The 23,192-nt window shown below is 45.7% G+C and overlaps 1 protein-coding gene across 1 annotated transcript; it reads left to right on the top strand.

Annotated features, from left to right (window-relative positions):
• The first annotated feature begins 9,824 nt into the window (after positions 1-9,824).
• On the top strand, positions 9,825-22,818 carry LOC133351789 (synaptophysin-like). Its single transcript, XM_061567319.1, has 6 exons — positions 9,825-9,967; positions 10,825-10,887; positions 16,420-16,538; positions 17,623-17,818; positions 18,481-18,669; positions 18,994-22,818. Exons 1-6 carry the CDS (start codon positions 9,953-9,955, stop codon positions 19,141-19,143), a joined length of 732 nt encoding a protein of 243 aa, XP_061423303.1. The 5' UTR covers positions 9,825-9,952; the 3' UTR covers positions 19,144-22,818.
• The last annotated feature ends 374 nt before the right edge of the window (positions 22,819-23,192 follow it).

Here is a 23,192-nt window from a genome sequence, read left to right as displayed (position 1 = left end):
AATACCGTCTTGTATGTAAGATGCCATTTGCCCAGATTGGCTACATACTGCCCATACATAATTCTGAGGACAGATGCAAGTTAGACGTTATAGAATCCATTCCTGCGCATGATTTTTCCTAACTCGTGATATTGAGAATTGATTATGAAGAAGAGACCATTTGCCGGGTGGTTACGACGGTTTGTATGCATGGCCCTTTGTCAATTCACTGGGGGGGGGGTTATTTGACCATACTTCACCACGTTGGTCAGCGATGGTTGATGAATGGGATGGGCTCAGCACTGGTTCGGATATAGCTCACCGCTGATGCAAACCATGACCAGCAATCAAACTCGTGACGCCAGGTTTAGATCATCGGTTTCATAGCACAGTGCGCGCTAATTGCTGCACCACCACTCGCGATGGTCAAGTAGGGTGACATTTTTAAGCAAACATTTGGGTCAGCGCACATCTGGATTATCTGTGAGTTCAGTGATTCAGAGAGCAGTGCTTCTCAAACTCTGAAGTTGCATGCCCTCCCACGATCCGTGTTTTTATTTTACAATCTGTCAATTGTCTCCATTCACCAAATTAGATCTAGGGCTATAAAATGAACGCCGTGTTCCGGGTAGACGTGCTGAGCGGTAGGCATGGGAAAAGCGGCCCTTGGGATGATAGGGAAGGGGCTGAGGTCTCAAACCGCGGCCTTATATGGACACAGGTGGGCACACGCTGGGCCTAAATGATGGCGTGGGACAGAATCCAGATGTGCCCCCCCCCCTGCTCACTTGGTGAAACATCCACAGTCCTGAAGGTCCCTGTAGCAGTATTGGACCCCCCCCCCCCTAGGACAACTTTCATCATTGACCATCCACGGCATTGGAAGGTTCTCTTGCAAGGGGCCAATAGGAAGCCGTCAAAACCAAGTGCACAAGTCCATGGAGCCAGGAACTGGGTTTCCCATACAATGTTCCCACCACCGCCTCTCACGAAGAGCACGGCGAAGCCAAGTCCCTGCCGGCCGTGGATTTATCTCCTCCGCGAGCTTCCATCCAAAGAACGAGAAGTGGATAGAATGCATAAGGCTCCATCGGGCAACGGTGAAAGTTGTCCATCGCCATCTATGACCAATGCCCTGCTAGCGATGGCCATCTTCTCACGGTCATTTGATGCAGGAATCCATCGTGCACCTGCACGCAAGCCGATGTCAGCTCTCCATGTCCCTGGCGGAGGTGCTTGCTGCCGTGTTCCCTTCTCTGGCTGCCACTCCGATGGCAGTCTCAATGGAGGCGGTGGCTCAGTGTCCCTTCAGACATCTCTCGCCGCTCACGTTTGCCGTGGCCAAAGAAAATCAACGTCGGGTTGCCGGGTTCACAGCGCAACGCGCGAGCCACTGCGCCACCGCTGCGCCTTGTTATTAGGTGGCGCAATGCAAACAAAATATTCCTGCTACGTCCATTGCGAAGCAAGCCACACATTGGGGTGACTACTCAAAAAAAAGTTTTTTAGAAATCCTAAAACAATGAAAACTAAATATTTGCCAGAAATACTGAGTTTCATGCCAACTCAAAAATGTGCTAAATGTGAAATCCGTGTTGCATTGTCAAATAAATGGGAATCCTCCCTGGGGGGGCTTGGCAAAGGGATATTCTGTGTTTAGTGGTGGCCGCGCGGGCGGAGGTTGAGTTGCTGAGTTCCTGTCCTCAGGAATTCCATTTACAATAAGAGCCCTTTGGGACCTGCGCTGCTTGTGTATCAGGGCCTTGAAGGAAATGTGATTTTTTCTTGTTGTATTTGTGTTGTTGTTGCAAGGCGGGCAGGCATTATGTCACCGAATGCCAGGGCAGGGCGTGCTTTTCCTGCGATACAACTCGTGGTCACAGCCACGGGGTGTCCGAGCGATGTATCCTTCTGCCGCTTCCATGACGAAGCCACGTGCAGATCTCTGCTCTCAGGCGCAGCAGTGTACAGCACGACGCTGCATCCTGAGTCCGATTCCCTGGCCAAAGCTAACACCATTTGGGACAGCTCAAACAAAGCTCCAAGACTTGAGTCGGCATGGGGAGGGAGTTCTCCTCCCTTGCCAGGAATCGAACTCGGATCGCTAGGACATTGGCAGAGTGCGGACAATGGCATGACACGAACTGCACCAAACCCCTCCCCCGGCATGAAACGCGCACAACCAGACGCAGACTCAAAGCGTGAGATATCTCCCAGGGTAAGCAGGCGAATAGGAAAGGGAAGCGATATTAATTCTATTCGTTTTGTTTATTTTGGGTCATTAGAAAAAACTCGACATCCGGAGTAGAACCCCAGGGCTCAGGGCAGCCAAACTCGCAAATTTAAACTCACAGACTGCGATGAGCTTATTTGCAACGTTTCAGAGCGAGCTCGTTTTGCACGAAATTTTCTGCGGACAATGAGTGCTCATGGACACAGCAGCACCCCTGCTCAGCAGCACCCTTGCAGAGAAGACCATCGCCCTGTCGGCTATTTAAACTCCGATTTAAAAACAAAAACAAAGAGTCATCGTGGTGTTGTGTGTTGCCAAAGCAGACCACACACACACACATATTGCCCGTTCACTTGCAGAGGACGCTAATGAGAAGGCGGGTATTTAATCTGCACCGTTTCACCCCGTGCCAGGTCGCAGATGGAGCGATGCGATTGGCTCGTTCGCTCGAGCGAGAGATGGATTACATTTCGATTTAAAGCTTTCGTGACTGCAGGGATTCATCTTCTTGGTTCTTTCGGTAAAGTCACGTAGAAGGGAAATAATAAAATAATAAAAATAAAACATAATAAAATACAATTCTCACGACGTTTCGGCCACAACGCAAGCAGCCGTCCTCAGGTGAAGAATAGGTCTGTCGAGAAGACAGAACCAAGAAGAGAGATGGATTGGGGCATCGCGTGACTGAACCGGCGGGAGAAGCGCCACTCGTTGAGAGAGGGACAACATGAAGTCGTTTTCATACTCTTTGGTTTTTTCGGTAAAGTCACGAAGGTAAAAAATTAAAATAAATTAAATAACGACGTTTCGGAGGCAACACAAGCTTCCGTCTGTATCAAGTGATACAGTAAATTTGCTGTGACGGTTCTACCTGAAGACGGAAGCTTCTACGTGACTTTACCGAAAAAGCCAAAGAGTATGAATCCTTGCAGTCACGAAAACTTCAAATCAAGAATTAAGTCGTTTTCGTTTAGGGCCCCCAAATGGACGATCGCCACCGTCACTGACTGTCAGAGATGGTGACAAGGGGAGGCTTTCATCCAGCAGTGGATATATAATGTCCGATCATGATGGTGATTTCACAAAATTTAGCATTTCTCGACTGTCAAACAGTTATAATATAAAACACCGTTTTATTAAATTGGCTGAATGTTTAAAATGAACGTGGATGGTGTTTTTTAAAGGACGTGTTTAAATTGTCGTGTTGATTCTAGTGAGCATTTTTTTTTAAGATACAAAACAATGTTGATAGATATGCTGCTGTTTGCACAATGATTCAGCACATGTTAGGTCATGTATTCGAGAGAATATGGGCATTGCAAAACGACTTACGGTAATTGGAAAAAAATACAACTTTATGACAAGAAATGCACGATCAACACGAACTTGTGTTGGTTTTCACGTGAAGATAACCATGAAGGATAGCGATGTTTTATATACAAATAATGCACGTTCAAGGACTACGCAGACTGTCGCCACAGAGCTGCTGTGACCGTGGCGAGCACGCTGGATTAGAATCCAGAGGTCGCTGGTTAGATTCTATTCCCCTGCGCAGCAGTCGCAACTATGGTGCAAGTCCCTTGGGTTTTGCTGAAAACCCAAATCAATTGCATGTATGGATGTTGAACTTCTCTGGTAGCCTACGTAGCCAACCGTGCTAATCGGAGGTACCGGGGGAACGACAACAAACTAAACACAAGAAGCAGTTCTAAATAAATTACATTTCAATCTCGATTATTTAAAAGTGCATCTCTCTAGCGGCTTCCTGATATGGGAACGAAGAGCGTTGACGATTTGGGGGGTGTTTTTGCCGCTGGCACGACAACCCGATTTGATTGACTGTCACTGAGCAGTGGAGGGGGGGGGGGGTTCTAGTTGAACAATCGCGAATCTTCGGGCATCATGGGACCAATCAACACGTGGCGTGGCCAGAAGCCGCATCGCGGTGTTCTCGGTGCCAGTGGCACCGTGCCGACACATGGGTCTCGCCATTCAGAACTTAACCTTGCGCACAGTTGTCGGATTGTTTTTTTTCGTGGGCTTTTCTGTGCCGCGGTAACCACGTCTCTGTTGTGTAACCGGGTGCCCATCGAAAATGGACATTTGTTGTCCAATGGTTTTTACCTGTGGTCGAAGTAAACCAATAAATAAATAAACATATACATCCCCCCCACATCTGTTGACCCAGAAGCACCGGATGTATGGTTACTCCACAGCTAGGCGATTGGCAGGTCGTGTATAGTGGGGTAAATTGTGAGTGCCTGCATCTAAATCAATACATCTGGCCAGCATCAAAGAGTAGGCTAAACACCCTCTAGAGGGACTCTCTATCACTCCCTCTAAGTAGAGACCCATGTGCCAACAGAGGCCCGAGCAAGACATTGCAGGGATCCACCTTTGCCTTTAACCTGAAATGGCAGCAGACATCGCCCATGCACTGACTTGGAGGCAAATGTCATGGGCCATGTAAAGAGCCGTTGTGTTAGACACCCACTGGCAGGGAAACAAGGTGGCTTTAGGAGGCAGTACAGCAAGTAGGATTGCTGACATATCTGTAGAGAGTTTGAGTGTCCTCATGTGGGGTCTTTCAGACACTCCATTTCTTACCGACCCTCCAAATGCCCCAACTCTAAATATGCGTCGAGGAGGCCGGGTGGGTCAGGTGTCAGTGCGCTGAGCTGAGATGAAATTGGGCTCTCAAGTATAGACGGTTGATTGTCTATTAACGAATTTAGCTTCCTTTTAGTTGTTTTTATGTGTTGAACACGTATGCAGGGTGTGGTTGCAGTATAGATGAAGAGGTCAACAAAAGTCACTTCAGAGGTAGATCTGTGAAATAATCTTCTGGGCCGGGTGATGCATTTTTGTTTTAAAAGATAGAATACTGTGCCTTTCAGAATTTTGAAAACTAAATTGTTGGATTGACTGCCATGTGAATATAACATCTCGACAGCAGGGTGCATTGTTTCGTGCAACCCTATTAGTGGATCTCAGAAGTAATTCTGTAACAGACCTCTCTGCGGTCGACTTTCTGCGAGAGTTCGATACAGCAGACACATCGATTCACTTGCCAAACAGGAACTAAGTAATCATCCTCCCCTCCCCACTGATTCGATGCATTGTCACTCCACTGGGTACCGAGTAGTGAATGTACCCTCTGCCAGCTCCACTTCAGCCAACTGCACGGGCCACGCAAACCCGAATCGTTTTATTGTCACGCTTCTATTGTTCAGTGGCGTAGCCCGATTGTCCTGGACCCCTGTGCAAGGCGTCTCACCAACTTTTTCAATTGACCCCAAATCTTCGACGCCTCTTTGGCGCCGGAGCAGTTGCACCGCCTGCACACTCGATACGTGCGCCACCGCTACCGTTTGTGCGGAGGTGGGAGTCAAACCGTCGGACCCTGGCTTGCTGTTACCCCACGGCCACAACGAGCCCACACACACACACATCCACCTGTGGAAATCCAGCGAGTGAAACTTCAAGCGCGGCCACCGGCTGCGCACAGACAAGCCGAGCAAACACTCATTTTGCAACTCCGTAAAAAAAGTTCAAAGCGGGGCTGTGTTTGCCAATGCTTGTGTTTTGCAAGGTATGTGGAAATTCCCTCTGGCCGTACCGACTGTGTGCAGCTTAAGGGCACGCGTGTGAGCTCGCCGCGCCAACAGGGGAGAGGAATGATCGGTGCGAGCGAGCGGCTGGGTGGGTGCATGTGGGGGCATGGCGATTGAAAGTGGCCCAGTGGTGTAGTGGTGGTCGTGGGCTTGGCATGGGCCCTGGTGCACAGGGAATCAACACGGGGCCCCCTGTCCAATAGCCCGGCGCCTGAGACCCTTCCAGCCCGTGGGCCCTCATTCAGTAGCTGTACGTTGAACTTCTTTCGCACCGCACATAACCAACCGTGCTCATCGTAGGTTCTAGCTATGCTCCTGAAGTGGCTGATTGGCTGTTCATTTCTCTATGAGTCCGCATATAACCACGACCGTTGTCTTTATCCGTGTGCTATTGTGAATTTACTTTATGGCATCATCCAGTAAAATGAGGGGCGGTGGTGGGTAGTGGTTAGCACACTACTACGCTATGAATCTGGGCCGTGGATAAAATTCGTGACAAGGGTTATCTGAAGCAGCCCTGCCACTACCCCTTCATCACCTCACACTGGCCGATATTGCGAAATGGTGATGCCTTCATCCAGCAGTAGACTGCCAAAGCGTTCTACATATCTATTGCAGGAATACAACGCACGGCACCTCACTGGGAGCACTGGATAATACGGCACAACATCACAATGTCCCATTCTCTGGAGACTGAGGTACAGCCCGATATGTAGAAAGGCCAAGTATGTGAACATCACGAGAAAATGGAAGTTTCACCGCAGAGCACGAATACTGTATTGGGTGTGGGTGGTTAAATGCTCCTGGTGGGTGTGTGACGGTCAGATATGTCACGTACCGCATTACAATACGATACTCGAGAATAGTATAACAGTGCATACATAATCATACTATCCCATGCAGGCTTTGTTGAGGCTCAGAACGATTTTTTTTTATATAAAGTTTGATATGTGTTTAGAAAGTCTAATATGTGGTGGAAATTGCCATCCTCAGAGAAAAAGCCATGCATGCAATAAGATGACTTTCTTGCATCAGAGAGATACGTACTGTACCATCTCCTACAGGTGTCTCAATACTCATAGACGGCATGGGGATTCCATCTCTGTGTGATCCATCAACCCTGCCTTCACACCACTATTGGCATGGAGCAGGACTCACACTCGTGTGGGGTTTAGTGAGAAGATGGGAAAAATTAGACCGAGCTGTGAAACAGCATATTTCCCTGATTCCGATGCCAGGAACGTTCACAGCAATGTCTCAATTGTTTAATACAATTTCAACTTGACTGCGATGGGGTTTTATGAAGTACCATCGATCATAATCGTGCGCTCTTGCCACACTTTCCAATGGCTCGTGAAAAAGTTGTCACCAACTGTGCTCCGACTTGCAGTGAACAGATGCCCCCCAGTGGAAATCGCCGCTGATGCACACAGGCAGAGAGACGTGGATTTTCTCGGTTGGGATTATTTTTACACGCTTTAATTTAACTCACTCTGTTGTTGTTGTCGTTGTTGTTGTCGTTGTTGTATCCTCAAATCTTGTAACTCAATTGTAAACCACTTCCCAATGTGGTATCGACTACAAACGTGGCATACTTATGTCAAAACTGAAAACAATACTATATTCTATCATAATTTTTTTTATATATTTGAAAACATAATTTTTTATATGTTACGTTTCGGCGTGGGTCTAATTGCGATGTTTTCACGAGATCGGGCACGTTCCGAGTGATCTGCTCGCAGGCGATGGACGAGCGACACACAAGGTCGCGGTGGAGTCCTTCTCATGGTCTTCCCCACGCCACTGCTGCTGTACAAGAGCCCCCCCCCCCCCTAGACGGGAGAGAGTCTCCTCCTGAGTGTATTTGGCCTACACTTCCACGCTGCAGAGACGTCTTGGGAGAGTCGAGAGCACCCACGCTTCACCCCGCCACACGCCCCTCGTCTTGTGTGTTGAACTTCTTTCGCACCGTACGTAGCCACCGAGCCGTGTTGTGCCCGTCGAACTGCGCGCGCCGGGAGAGATCTGAAACTCTTCGGATTGCGACCCGTGGCGATAATTTCTAAGCATTGTAAGGTGGTCCAGATGTCTTGCGACCCCGATGTAATCCTCCGAAACGTTTATATTTTTGAAAGGTGTATTTAAAACAGTAATGAACATCGTGCAAAGGGCAAAACAAATGTAAGGGGTCATTTAATTGGGGGTCACAACACATGTGGTCCACCTTCTGCTGTGCTGTAAATATAAACTCACAATGGCCATGCTCCGGCATTGCGGTGACACCACGACACCTCGGTCTGCAGCCTCCCGTGGCATTCTAGAATATTCTAGAGCACTTTATCCACGCAGTCGTAGAGGTGAAACCTGTGACGTGGAAACGATTGATTTTTTTCGGCACACTTGGATTGGGGGCTCCGTTGTCAACATCAGAATCAGCATATTGACACTGGATGAATCCGATGAGCTCTCAAGCTCTTTTTCAGAGGCGTCCAGGAGTTCACAGATGAACAACAGTGGGCAGTGCAGCAAAAAACAAGTAATTGTTGTGTTGTACGGTACTGTGCTACGCGTTCCAACATCCATGCACCTCCGCTTCACAGATCCGCAATAACCAAATTGGTGAAGTATGGTCAAGTGACCCACACGGCGTGGCGAGGCCCTCATCCAGCAGTGGATCGACAGTAGAGGTGTTGTACAACGCCAGTATCACAGATACTCTTCGGTTCTTTCGATAAAGTCACGTAGGTAAATTTTTAATTAAATAAATGAAAACGTATTTAAATCACGACGTTTCGGGCGCAACACAAGCCTCCTTCTTCAGGTGGGGACAACGTAGCGAAAGCACAACCGCTTCAACAACATTGGAACAACCGCAATGTCACGCACTGATCTGCACTGCACGCCACTGCACAGTGCAGCGCCCTGGCCCAAGCTGCACCGTCGTTGTGAAATGAACACGGACTGTGGAAGGCCCCGATATGAACTTGCTGCATCACACTGCACCCACCGCCGCCTTGTGGACGTACGGATTTGACAACATCTGCATTACAATGCCAGGATCTGCACTGGAACGCACAGATCTACACTGCACAGATCTACACTGCTCCGTTCTGCACTGCTCCTGCTGTTGTGGAGTGACTCATGCAGCCAGCTATGGCTGCAGGGTTTTGGTAGTACATGTTGTTTATGCCATTTATTGTGAAAATTCCGTCACAGTTTATATGATTGATTTTTCATTGCTTTCATGGCTTTATTTTGGTGATTTCGAAAAGTGTATTGGTTTAGCCATGTTTGTTTGTTGTAGTACAGAGTTAGACTGATGGCCTTAATCTAAGTTGTCTTGTGGTTGTTGTTGTTGTTTGACTTGCATCCCACTGGGATTTTTGCACACAGCGTTGGTGTACGGTGCTTTTTTCTGCAATATTTTGCTGTCTTTTCTTGGATTTTCTGTTTGCACTTAGTCACATATTCACTTTAAGATGTTTTATTGTTCATGTTTTTGTTTTTTGTTTGTTGCGGTTGCACCCGATTCAAGAGCCGAATGACTCACAGGGCTATACCTAATAAATGAACTTTAAAAAACCTAAAAAAAAAGACCAAGGGGCAGTCCATAACTGACGTCATGCACCTGGGGGGGGGGGGTCAGACATTAGTGACGATGTGTGACGAGGGGGGGGGGGTGAGAAATGTGACGTCACATCAAAATGCGCAACTTTAAATAAATATAGACAACACGTTCTACTTAATTAAATAAACGTTTTAATAAATGTTTTATCCTACAACATCAGAGTGCAGCGCCACATTAAATACGCACTACAATGACAATAGTTTAAAGCGATTTGAAGCATGTTTTATTATTGGGGGGGGGGGGGCAGAGCTTTGTGACGTCATATTTGAGGGGGGGGGTCTGACTTTGTGTGACAAAGGGGGGGGGTCAAAAATCGTCCAAAATCGCGTGACGTCATTTATGGACGGCCCCCTACACTGCCGAGAGATTCCACAGAGAAAAGTGTAACACCGCAACCGACCCGCGCCGCGTGGTGTCTGACCGCCCGCATCTGCCCGGCGCTCACCACGCCCTCCTCGCGCGCGCGCTCGCCACTCTTCCGCCTTCACCGCCACAGCCATGGACGCCGCTCAGGTGCGGGGCTACTACTGCTGCTACTACTGCTGCTATTACTGCTGCTACTACTGCTGCTATTACTGCTGCTACTACTGCTGCTATTACTGCTGCTGCTACTGCTGGGGCTGTCGCTGCTACTGCTGCTGCTACTACTGCTACTACTGCTGCTGCTACTGCTGCTATTACTGCTGCTGCTACTGCTGCTATTACTGCTGCTACTACTGCTACTACTGCTGCTGCTACTGCTGCTATTACTGCTGCTGCTACTGCTGCTATTACTGCTGCTACTACTGCTACTACTGGTGCTGCTACTGCTGCTATTACTGCTGCTGCTACTACTGCTGCTATTACTGCTGCTACTACTGCTGCTATTACTGCTGCTACTGCTGCTGCTATTACTGCTGCTGCTACTACTGCTGCTATTACTGCTGCTACTACTGCTGCTATTACTGCTGCTACTACTGCTGCTATTACTGCTGCTGCTACTACTGCTGCTATTACTGCTGCTATTACTGCTGCTACTACTGCTGCTATTACTGCTACTACTGCTGGGGCTGCGTCCTCTCCCTTTCGCCCCGCGCCCCGGCCCCCCCTCAGCCGTGCTCGATCCACTGCTGGCTAAGGGGGCGACGCGAACCCAACCCTCTCGTTCACATCGTCGGCAGCGAGGCCATGGTCCATCCACTGCTGCACGAAGGCCGTCGGGAGGCGTCGTCGCCATCTCGCGATAACCGCGAAACTTGGCCCAACTTATTTAACTTGAGTTTAATTCTTGCCGGCCGCCTCGCGTTTGCGTTAATAACAACAACAACAACAACGTCTGCTGTTGTCGATGTAACATTTGCGTGCGTTGCGTGTGTTTCCCCGTTGCACAGTCTGCCAGCTCGTTCTTCGGCGTCGTCCGGGAGCCTCTGGGCTTCATCAAGCTGCTGGAGTGGGTGAGTGGCCTCGGGCAGCGCGACTAGGCCACGCCGAGGCTTCCCCACCCACCGCAGGCCGACGGTCGTGGCCAGGGCGATGTGCTCACCACGGCACCAGGCAGACCACACGCTCGCCGCCCCTACATTGTTTACACTTGTGCAACCTTTATGATGACATGTAATCACCAGAGGAGAAACATAAGGGGTTCCCGGCTCACATGTTTTAGTCCTGGTCAGATGTGTATTCAACAACAAAGACCAACATTTGTTAACAATGTGATTGATTTCCTGTAATGTTGTGTTTGGAGTGCAACACAATTGCGTGTGATGAGTCTTACACAAATGAAGTGACGGGGCGAATCGGAGCAGATAGCATGGAGTGCTTGTGTTAAACTGAACTTGATCATGAAAAGCGACGACATGGACATTGACATAACATTCAGCGAAAGCTTAGAAGTGTGCAAAGAAGCAGGCAGAGAGAGGTTCCTGCTTGGAATTGCATTCAGAGACAGAATGAGGAACGCATGGATCATAAATCAAAGACGGGTTAAAGACATAATTAATACTGTTAAGGAAAGGGGCCTTAGAACACATCCCTAAAAGTAATGCTGGCCAATGATCAAGAATCGAGTGATGGACTCACAACTAAGCAATGGGTGATGGACGCTTGTGTTTCGCCCGAAACGTCGTGATGCATTTTATTTTGTGCCTACGTGACTTTACCGAAAGAACCAAAGAATAAGCAATGGAATGTGTCTGAGACTATGTCCACCATGCAGGTGCTAGGTGGGGTGTCTCCATCGCATAATGATGGGAGAGATGGTGGTGGCTTGGGGAGGCCTGCATCCAGCAGTGGATTGTCAATGGCTGATAATAAAAACCATGAAAGGTTTTATATATATACACAAAGTGTTGGTTTATGTCTACAGTGAGATTGGGGGTGAGGCTGATAATGTTTTGTGAGGAGTATCAGAATCTTTATTTAGACTGGAGGAATCAGATGAGCTCTCAAGCTGTTTTTTTTAACAGATGTGCAGTCTGGGTGGGTGAGTCGTGTAGTGTATGTGTCCATGCAGTTCCACTAATAGGCGAATGCCACCCAAAGACACCTCGGTTGATCGCGGGAGTCCTTGGACGTAACATTCCACCCAGGACCTGCACACAATCCGATCTCGTGGCTCAGCCTCCTCAGTCTCCTCGGCGAACGTCCTATTTTCAATTGTTTAGTTAATATTTCAACTTTATTTTTTTTACCAGATGAGATCTCAAGACACCAGGGTAGTGTAATTTGCAACAGTGACCTGGAAAATGTTGAGGAAATGTGTTCTATCTTTTGTTTGCTTTGCTCATTTATACCAAGCTGCAAGTGTCCAGCCTTTATTAAGTTATTCTGTAATTTCCTACATTTAATTATTACCATTTCTGGCATGAACGAGCCCCACTGTGGCAGTGAACGTTGTGACCACAGTGCTGATGAGGCCTCACGGGGACAATTGTCTTATCACTGCAGTACTGCTGATGTTGACCTAACACAACGGGACCACTACGCACTTCTTGCAAATGCACCAAAGCGGTGTATGTTTTACAGCTTTTTGCAACTGTTTGTTAAAACTTATAGTTTTTCAGCCTGCATGTGTATCCTGTTAGGATGGGTTTCTTATCCGTTATAAAGGTTTGATCCCATGCACAACATCTATACAACCCAAATAGGTAAATAATAATTGTGGTTGCCTTGGCACAAAATCGCAGTGAACCAAGGTGTATATACCCAACTGACATGTAAAGTGCATTTTTTTGTAGGCCCTTTATGATGTATTGGCCATAGTCTGGCCCGGCATCTTTTCTTGAGGTTAATACATCTACATTTTAATTAATACATTCATATTTTAATTCATACATTTATATTTGGGGGTCTTGCATGGCCTAATTCCCCAAAAAGGATCACAACTTTCCACCAATTCAAATGTGCATGAGTACATCCGCTGCTCGTATTTTAAGGTCAACCACTGTGTACACATTTACATTGTAGTGTACACAAATTAGATGTTGCACAACTACTTCTGAAGTCATTCGAACCGACCTTTTATCCACACCAGCAGCAGGGACCCAATGTGATGTCAAAGCACTCGGCCAACACTTCTGCAGGTTCAGATCGGAGTTTCAAACAGTCAATTAAACCGGTTTTACACGCGTATCCAATTGTTGGTTTTAGCCCCGTCACCAACGACTACATTAAAAATGCCCAGTACATAATAAAAATGCCAGTTGTGTCAGAATGTGTACCATCTGGTATACATGAGTAATTTAAATGGACTCAAACTTTGTTTATGATGTCACCTTCCAGAGGCTGTTTTCTAGCAGGTGATGATGTCACACTTGTTTCTGCTAGCTCCACGTTGACATTTCTAACACCCCATGACATTGGGGCCGGCAGCACAATTGGGGAAAGGGAAAAAATGTGGTTCGTTACCAAGCCAGGGGTCTTTACAAACATTGCAAATATATTCCTATTCTCAGTCTATTCAAAGTACTGTTTATACGTTACACATCTTCCCCGTTTGTGTGTTTTGTATGAAAACAGTAAAGTTGTTTGTGTGTGATGTAATCTCACTTCACACAAACCTTTTAAGAATACTTTTGTCATGTTTTCCAGCATGACATTTAGACTAGTAAAAGCGCATGCTACAGTACTTACTGACAGTTTGTTTCACTATCACATTGTCATTTGGGTGTGTAAATTCTGCATCTGTCCCTGTTATATGCTGTTTTATTTCCCGAATGTGTTGTGGCTTTCTGCACATTGCAAGAAAAATATACACCGCTTATATAGAATTGAATCTATGTTTATAAAGACGTACATCAGTCGGACACAAATGTTTATTTAAACGTCTGGAGACCTCCAGCCTCAAACTTTCACATTATTCATTTCTCAAACATCTATAAACACATTACTACACAGCGCTTTACAGCAATCATCAAGGTTTGGTGTTTTGTATACAGTACATGCATGTGTAATATACTGTGCACTTGTACACGTGCAACCCTTTTGTTAGCTGGATGAGGGCCTCCCAAAGTCCTCCGGCTCACCACGCTGATCGGTGAATTTAGGAGGACCCAGAACCTGTTCTGGTATCACTCGGCACTGAGGTTAGCTGTGGCCAGAATTCAAAGGCACAAGGGCCCGGTTCAAAGAGCAGTTTGCTTTACCTTAGCACCACCGTTCCGCCCCAGTTGGAATGTACCATAATTGAAACCAATTTAGGAATCGCCTTGTGCACAGTATAAGAAACAAGTTTGGCAGAGCAGCAAATCGCGTGAGCCATCGCACCCTTGGGTGTTTTCGGCTGATGCTGGTTCTCACTGGGTGCCTAGCACAGTGTTGAAAATGTTTGCCATGGAGGTGTCTGAAGGAACTGCGTCTTGTTTTAAATTCCACATTGTGCCATTGAAAGGGCGGAGATGAGAATGCACGTGTGTATGTTGGGAATATGTCTCAGGGAAAAGGAGGCAGAATTAAGCCAGCGGGATTATTAATATTCTCGAGAAAGTAAGGGAGGCGGGACTTAGATGGTTTGGGCAAGTTTTGAAAGAGACAAACAAGATGCAATTGGAAGAGCTATGCAGGACACCAGTGAAGTGCAGATGAAGTAGAGGGAGACCGAGGGTGAGATGGACAGATGTGGGACAACAGATGAGACGAGAGAGAAGAGGCACCGAGAATTTACATGGAGAAAGAAAATCTGAGCAGCCAACCCTATGCAATAATGGCATTTCTAGCTCTGGAGAAGAGATTGTGGCACCATCGTGTGCAGGTGGTTATACGTATCCCTGTTTTTGTATTGGGATGCCATGATATTGAACAAGTTCTTGCATGTATGCGGTAATTTTTGAAAACTATTTTACGTCCTATAAATAGTCAGTGCGGACAAGCGTGGTGAATTGCCCAGTAAAACTACTGCGGGCTTATGATGATGCATTCGTTGAGGTTTCTGCAATGAGAGACTTTGTGATGAAGGACACTGTTTACTTGTGTAGTCTGTTGTGTGTTAGTGACACATCGGGCAATCCATTGCCTCCACTTTTCACACTCGTGGCCATGTGCAATCACTCGGAGCTCTTCCCACATGAACGACAGATGCCACATCCTGCTTACATTGTTTAGTTCCAGTTTATCGGCGATCGAATAGCGTTGTGTTTATAACTAACTAGCGGGAAGTACCCGGTGTTGCCTGGGGGAAAAATATATTTTAAAACTTCTCAAAACTAAAAAACATAACATATACAAATGAAGAGAAAACTTTGATCATTACCTCATTAATTAAAATTTAAATAAAGCCCAACGCGCGGTGGAAAAAACAACTTAAGCTCGCGCGCCAAGATTCCATTCTTGAAATTGCACAAAGGAATCGAAGGTTGTAGATTTTTTTAGAATCGGCGTATTCCAGTTTAATCGATACCACAAACGCTCACCAGATATCGATTCTCGCCAGTCCTGTATGCGGGTTGACAGCCACACACCGTCATGGTCATTCTCCCCCCAAATACAAAAGTCTATTTGCATTGTGTACAGTCTGGAAGCTACCCACATGCCAAATTTCAAGTTTGTTGCATGTCGGGAAGTATGCTAAACATTTCGAACAGACACACATTCGCAAATCTCCCTTTTATACATAGATTAAACACCCCACAAAGCCTAGCAGGAGGCAGTATTGTGAAATACAACTACTTTGCAAAAAAAAGTGGTGAGCATCACTTTTAGTCACTTAAACTAGTAAGGTTTGCAATCCTGTAGTAGATGTATGTGGCTTGTATTGGGTTAATGACCAACTGTGTGGTGAATACCCGTAATATAAAAAGTTGTTTTCTGCACATTTATTATGTGTGTGTCATTGGTTTTGTTCCTGCCTTAGAACATTGAAGGGTTGGTTTGGGAAGGACGCACCGCTCGCAGGAATGAGAATGGATGGTTGAGACTGGTGATGCAATGGCAGCCAAAGGAAGGAACACGTCTAAGAGGATAACTACCACGGGGTTGGAGCGATGAGATTAGCTCATGCGCAAGAGCAAAATAATTGTGGCATTGTGGGTTCATGAGGGATGACGATGACGTGTTCATACAAGGTTGCGGTGATTGAAACTTCACCATCACCATCCACGATCTCTCCGCTGACAAACGAAGGCCTCGCCAAGCTGTTGCCATCTCTCGCAGTCTTGTGGGTGCAGCAATCCTTTTTCATATTCGACAAAAGCGTGTAATTGTATTTTATATTCATGAGTCTTTTTGAGAATCTGATTGATGTTACGAATGTGGTTGATGGTCTAAGAAACATTTGCTGTACCTGGCCTATTGTATGTTTGTGGCCTCTGAATATTTAATGATTCTTTTCCCAATGATCTTCGTTCACAACTTCTATAAATGTGAAACTTGATGTGTGTTGTACGAACATGTATCATGGGTTGGTTGCATGAAACAAAAGTACGGTTTGCACTGTGATTGGGTCATGTATTTAGGATTGTGTTGTAACCTGATATTGTTGCTTTCCCTGTTAGATTTTTTCTATCTTTGCCTTTGCAACCTGTGGTGGATATTCCGGCTATTTTGAAATCTTGGTGAACTGCAAGAATAACTCGACCAACAAGACAAGGATTGATTTCAGCTATCCATTCAGGTAAGAAATTAACTCTGATTTCAAGATATGAATACAATCAATGCACATATATGTAGTATTCATGTATGATTACATGCATTTTACCCTGTATATTGTGTATAAAGTTATTCTGAAACTTACTATGTAGAAATAGTAAATGCATTAAGCCTATATATGTTATGTAGGCTCACAATAGTTTAAACTGTTGTATTCATAACTAGCAACCCGTACATACTTTGAATGTGAACATCTGTTCGTCCTTCCCAGCCGGCCAGCCAGCAACACTTTTATTATTCGATAGAACCCTGTCACTCCACCTTTCTCTTGCCATCTCTGTGATATCGCGCATGTACACTTGTAAGCGTGATTCCCAGCCAGGCAGGAATCCACCCAGGTCATCTAGCCGAAAACTTTTTTTTACTATAGTTTGATACAAATGTGCAGTTAAAGTTATTAAAGAATAGCAATTCCCTTAATTCCATTCCCATCCCTACCCATGCTCCCCTTTGCCCCTCTAAATTTCACACGGCAACTGCACATTAGAGCTGAGAATTATTACACTTTAGGCTATGCCACTGCTTTTTAAATCTTTTCTCATTTTTGGAATTGATCGGGTGGCTCTGGTCGGAGCCCTGGGCCGGCACAGCTGAGCTCATTAGGTGAGGATCGAGGCAGTCGCCTGTATGATTAAACCGGGTGTCTCAATTGGAGAGAGTTAATGGCCTGTAATCCGGCAGTGTGGAAAGCGAGGGTGGATCACACACATGTTGTGAAACTCCCTTCCTGTGGGTGTCATGGTGCCCTTCCCAAGCTTGCCAGCAGGTGGTACAGCAAATGTGGACTTCAGCTGTTCCATTTGTAGCGGTCGTGATGGTTTTGTATGTATGTTGGTATGTTGAACTTCTTTCGATCAGTATGAAGCCAACCATGTTAATGGGAGGCGTGGGAGAATGACAGCAAACTAATGCATGGTAGGTATTACCTCCGATTGGCATGGTTGGCTACCTATGCTGCGAAAGAAGTTCAGCATGCATACATGTAGTGCGTGTTGTGTGTTTTGACGTGTGTGTGTTGCACGTGTTTGCATGCGTCACGCCCCCGGCAGGTTAAACCAAGTGACATTCCCGGTGCCCAACTGTACGGCGAACCCCAAGGACGTTGGCAACCTTTACGGCGACTTCTCCTCGTCGGCCGAATTCTTTGTGACCATCGCCGTGTTTGCCTTCCTCTACTCGTTGTTTGCCCTGGTCGTGTACACGTTCTACCAGCCCAAGTACCAGCAGTACCGCGGACCCCTCATAGTACGCACGGCCATTCATCGGCGGCAACTCCACACACACACACACACGCGCGCGTTACGGTGTTTCGTTTTAAAAACCACAGCTTGATCTTTGGCGTGTAAAAGAAGGAACGTGCAACCGCGTACGACAACAACAAAATTCCATTTAAATCGTGTAACGGACTTGTTACGAATGTTATTTATGGAAATGCGTGATGAATTTAGACAAGATACAGATGCAAGGGGAGTTTGCTGTTTAGCCTATAGGTGTACAGTGTTGAAGTCAGGATTAAGAAACTGAAGGGCAAGGGACGTTGTTAAAAAATGTGCTCGAACGTGGTACGGACCTTTTGAGAATCTGCTGCTGGATGAGGGCCTCCCCCACACCGTGGCGGTTATTTGACCATACATTACCACGCGTGTCAGTGCAAGTTGATGAAGGCAGTGGGAGCCCAGGACCAGTTAACAAATCACGAGCACAAATATTTTCCGTGACCGGGAATCAAACGCAGGTCGCCGGGTTGATAGCCCAGTGCACGAACCACGGCACCACCGTTCCACCATACATACAGATTAGCCGCGTATTACACAGCTAGTGAACAATAATGGGGGAAAAAAATCTGTCGGTGATTTTTAGCAAACTTCACGAGCCAGCGGGGTTTTTTTCTTCTGCTCTGCCAACAGGACTTCGTGATAACTGCACTCTTTGCCTTCATGTGGCTCGTGAGCTCCTCCGCCTGGGCCAAGGGCCTCGCCGACGTCAAGATCTCCACGATGCCCGACACTGTCTACAAGCTCATCTCCATCTGTCAGGAGCAGAAGATTTGCACGAGCGGAGCCACTGCCATCATGTCGAGCCTCAACGTGTCCGTGGTGTGTGCATTTCTCTCGTTGGCTCCGGCTGTCCGTCCGTTTGTAACATGGGGTCACGATAACTCTCGTGAAGGTGATCCAATGTAAATAGAAAATGTGCGAGGGCCGTCAGCACCGCATTGCAGCGACATCTGAAATGCCTCGCTATGAACACCGCTTTGGCAAAATACGTGAACACGAGTCGACGGGAATTTGGGATTATGCAAAATGGCTCTCGCCCCCAGTTAGTGCAGCTGCAAGAAGTTTTATTGACGTATATAACAATGCTCTAATGGGTGTCTTTGTGTGTGTGTACGTGCGCGCGTTTGTGTTTGCATGTGGCAGGTGTTCGGTTTTTTGAACCTCATCCTGTGGTCGGGAAACGTGTGGTTCGCCTACAAGGAAACGGCTTGGCATGGCAACGCGGAGCCAAGCTCGGCCGCCACCAACCCGCCGAAGGGCCCTGCCACAGGCCCTGCCACCTATGGGCAGTGAGCGTGGCAAGTCAACGACCAGGAAACCAATCCGCCTGTCCTAGTGAAGTGTGACGTGCATAGGTTTGCGAGAATTCGTTTAGGTTTTTTTTAATTACTACTGTCTCGTTTAAAAGAGAAAGTTCGAGACGTTGCATTCATTTTTGTTTTACACTACAGTAATTTTGGAATGTGGGTTTATTTTACACACCTCAATCTGGTATCTCGATTGTTGACATGCAATCCTATCATTCCTAGTTTAAAACAAAAAGTTATAATCCAGAACTCCACATTGATTGATCAGCAAAGTACATTTATCACGAAATTGCCCAATGATAACGGTGCCATTGTTAGGAACTACCCAGAGTAGATTTTCATTACAAATTTCACACGCACTTGTTGACAAAGTTGTATGTTTTATTGGTGACCCTCAATTATCACTGACAGAAGCCCACTGCGTGCCAGATGAGATCATTCTCATCAAGGTGGAGTTATTGTTTTTGCCTCCACTTTAAAACTGAGTTCTGTTGTATTTGGGTTTTAAATTCCATATCTTTGCTTTAAGCACAAGGTCATATCAACAAAGCAGGTAGCCACTCATACATGTGATATAGCAGTCGGTTTTTTGATCTACCAACTAAAATAAATTGAGGATATGCATACAGCTCGCATACGGATAAATCCATTACCAACATGACCTCATTTCATGTGGTTTTATACTTTAAAATGCTTTACAACACATACACACTTCAAGGTTCTTATACACAAAAACTCGAAGTGATGACATTAAGTGTCTGCTGTGGAGCAGCTGTGACATCTGGTAGAGGGTAGAGAGTGTTGGTGAGGTGTGCGGGTATCAATGGCTTTGGCCTTGATGACATCTTGCCCTGAGAAATATGCATATTTTCCAGCTGTGCCCATTGGATTTTTTTTATTGCATGTGTTCTAAATAGTTTGATAAAAAATATTAATATTTTGTGCCTTACAGTTGCTACAGAATAGCTCAGGATTTTTTAAGCTTAGATAGCAAAGAAATTGCTAACATTTCAAATGCCATTTGAAATGCAAGCAAGCACAAACCATCCGACTGGAATTTCCTTGTGTTGCCAAAAAATCTTAATTATTTTGCCACGGTGGATAATGCCGTGCGAGTTTGAAGGCGGCAGTTTGCAAAAATCACTCGTGCATACAAGAACACCAGCAACGGCCACTTGTTTTACCTTGCACTTCTAAGTCACTGAAGTCACTGGAAACATTTTTCCCACCAAGATTACAAATTCACATATTTCATGCATTACGTAAGAATTGCATTTGTACTGCATATTTTTGATGTAATTACTTAGCCCCAGCCAGCCAAAATCGCTTAACCCCATCGCCAAGGTTCGCATTTAGCGCAAGGTGCATTTCCTCAAGTTCAACCAGTGCCTTTACTCTCGAGTGAGAGGGACAAAGAAGCGGGCTTAACGTCTGTACCTAAAGCACAGGACCGCATTAAACATTCACATATGTGATCAAGTTAAGCGACCATTAGACGGTCTACGTAATCTTCGGTCTTACGTCACCGCATGTAATGGGTAATAAAACAGAGGCAGAATTCCCATCCCAGTGCGAGCTCGGTCTTCATCTGTTGAGGAACTTAGTTCTATTTTTTATAGCAACAATCATGATGCCTCAAAACCCTCAATGTTGTGCTAAAACAGTACAGTATAATCTGGACATGAGCACACATTGTATATAAGCACAGTTCTGTTATAGGCAACGCATGCTGACATCACACTGGTGGGTGCAAGGCCAAGGGCAACTACTCGTACAAGCACACCCCCAGTGTGACTACTCCCGAGGGGTGTGTTTACATCCAACTTCTACTTTGCTATAGTGTGCTCGATGTCATGAAAATGTAACGATTCTGTGATGATATTACATCACATGCTCGAACCCAGGGGTCAGCAACCAAAATAACAAAGCCAATTTTTTTCTAATTCGGTGTAAAAAAATCAATATTTCAAGAGCCGCAATGCATTGGTGCATACCAGACGGTGGTCCTTCATGAATGGCATCACAAAGCGGCCCTTAAAGAGCCGCACGCAGCAGCTCCGAAGCCGCAGGTTGCAGAGCCCTGCGAACGGAGAGGCCAAGATCGTTGTTAACACATTCTGACCAGTATTGCTGTTGCCATTGCTCGGTGCCAAATACACAAGCAGCCTCTCGCATCCAGCAGTATGTGTAAGTGCTCAATGTTGGATACCAATGCATTCACTGATGAATACCCCCCCCACTCTCCGATGGTTACTAATCAATAGAGAGGATTGCTATGGAGACACAAATGTTCGTTGCAAATTGACTTAAAGGTGGTCAACCGGAGTTATCGCGAAAAAAAAACTGAGATACCAACGTGTAGGTTAAATTTGGCACGTTCAACAACTTAATTTGAGTATTTGTTCAGAGTGAACAATTATTGCCAAAGATTAATTTTGATCTACCTGGAAATACAGTGCACTCGTCAAGTTTTCCCAAATGGTCACAATAGTGTTTCGTCATTTATGAATGACGACTGTGCAGCACATGCGTTGTACTCAAGTGCCTGAAAATGCGTAACTAAAATTTATTGTAAGTTGTGGAAAATGTAAATTCTTTCAAAGTTATTTGCCATGAGGGTGGTGCTTTGTCTGCTTAAGATTGACGTGTTGTCAAGTGAGCAGCACTCAACGTCGCTCCTCCAAATGTCAACAGGCGGCCTTGTTAATGCTCGGTAAAGGTTGCCATTAGTTTGTGCCTTAGCACTTGGTTTCATTACTGAATGAGTACCATGGGTTGAAAATGTTTATTAACACTCAATCCTGTATGCCATGAAGTTATTTTACCTTGATTGGAATGTCATTGACTTCTTGTAGCATTTAAAAATAAATATCATTTAGAGACATCTTTTGGGTAGAGGGCTTGTGTAAGGACAAGTCAATCATTTAGACAGTGGTAGTCGCTTTATTTCATTGATTAAACACTTCCAAACGTGCAGGCGTATTTGCCGAGACAAAGCTGACTGAGTGATTGTGATGAACACCTGCACATGAACCCTGTGAGATGTCTAAATATTTTTTCGTGTGATTCGCAAACATTAGTATTAGACTTTTCACAAATTTAAATATTGCAGCGTTAATAGAGCGTAGGATTTAATTCTCATTGCTTGTTTGAAGTCTTGTGTTTTACGATTAGAATAAATACTGTAAGTCACGCAGCCTTCATGCACCACCTGCGCCCAACGTTAATAAATGAATTGTCGTGTGTGACTATGGTCTAAGCAGAGTTGGGGCAATTCACAGTTTACACCTTGCTCCGTTAAAAATCAAGCTATGGGTGTTAATATTTTCGTGTGTCTTTAAACGCTTACATCCATAGGTATTTGTACTTATGAGTTTGACATTTTTTAAAGCAAATTACACTGCTATGATTGTTAGTTGTGCTCTGAGTTTGTTTTAGGAGGCTGCCGCGTTTCGAAAAGGTGGCTTGATCGAGATGGGAGTTATTGTCAAAGTTGCTTTCTCTGCATGATGAGCCCATGGGTCTGTGAAGAGAACGCCGATCTCTGTTAAATCCCGGAAATGAGAAACCGCCCATGCTAGGATCTGTTTTCATCTTGAAGTTGGTACGTTTTTGGTTGGATTGTGTATATGCATTTGGACAAATAAAAATTAGAAATAAATACTTTCATCCTGTGTGTGTATTTTAACAGCTATTGAGGTTTGAATTCTTGTTTTGGATGTAATTAAGGTTAATGCGCTCACTATTAAGCCAGTTTATGCAAATTCAGTGATGCAGTTCTTATTGAATTGTATCATCAACCATTATCCAAGAAGGTGTGAGGTCCATTCCTGAGTAACCCTCTCCAACCTCCCCTCCTTCACCCAGAACTTGAGGAATGTCCCCTCCACCGGTTCCCATAATCCCCCCACCTCGTATGAGTTGAAGGAAAATGCAAGCGACCCGGGCAGTCTCCAATATTGGACTTCGACCTTGTACGAAGATTTTATTGTTGGAAATCCACCCTTTGGAATGTATCTTGGATTGAACGTGCGA

Source organism: Lethenteron reissneri, chromosome 38, assembly GCF_015708825.2.
Source record: "Lethenteron reissneri isolate LAM-NWPU_2019-01 chromosome 38, ASM1570882v1, whole genome shotgun sequence".
Lineage (NCBI taxonomy): Eukaryota > Metazoa > Chordata > Hyperoartia > Petromyzontiformes > Petromyzontidae > Lethenteron > Lethenteron reissneri.
This window is presented reverse-complemented; position numbering and strand designations above follow the sequence as displayed.

Excerpts from the sequence above, each read along its gene's own strand:
- LOC133351789 (XM_061567319.1), top strand. Across the intron at positions 10,888-16,419 it reads TCATCAAGCTGCTGGAGTGG|ATTTTTTCTATCTTTGCCTT; the intron begins GTGAGTGGCCTC and ends TTTCCCTGTTAG. Across the intron at positions 18,670-18,993 it reads CGAGCCTCAACGTGTCCGTG|GTGTTCGGTTTTTTGAACCT; the intron begins GTGTGTGCATTT and ends TGCATGTGGCAG.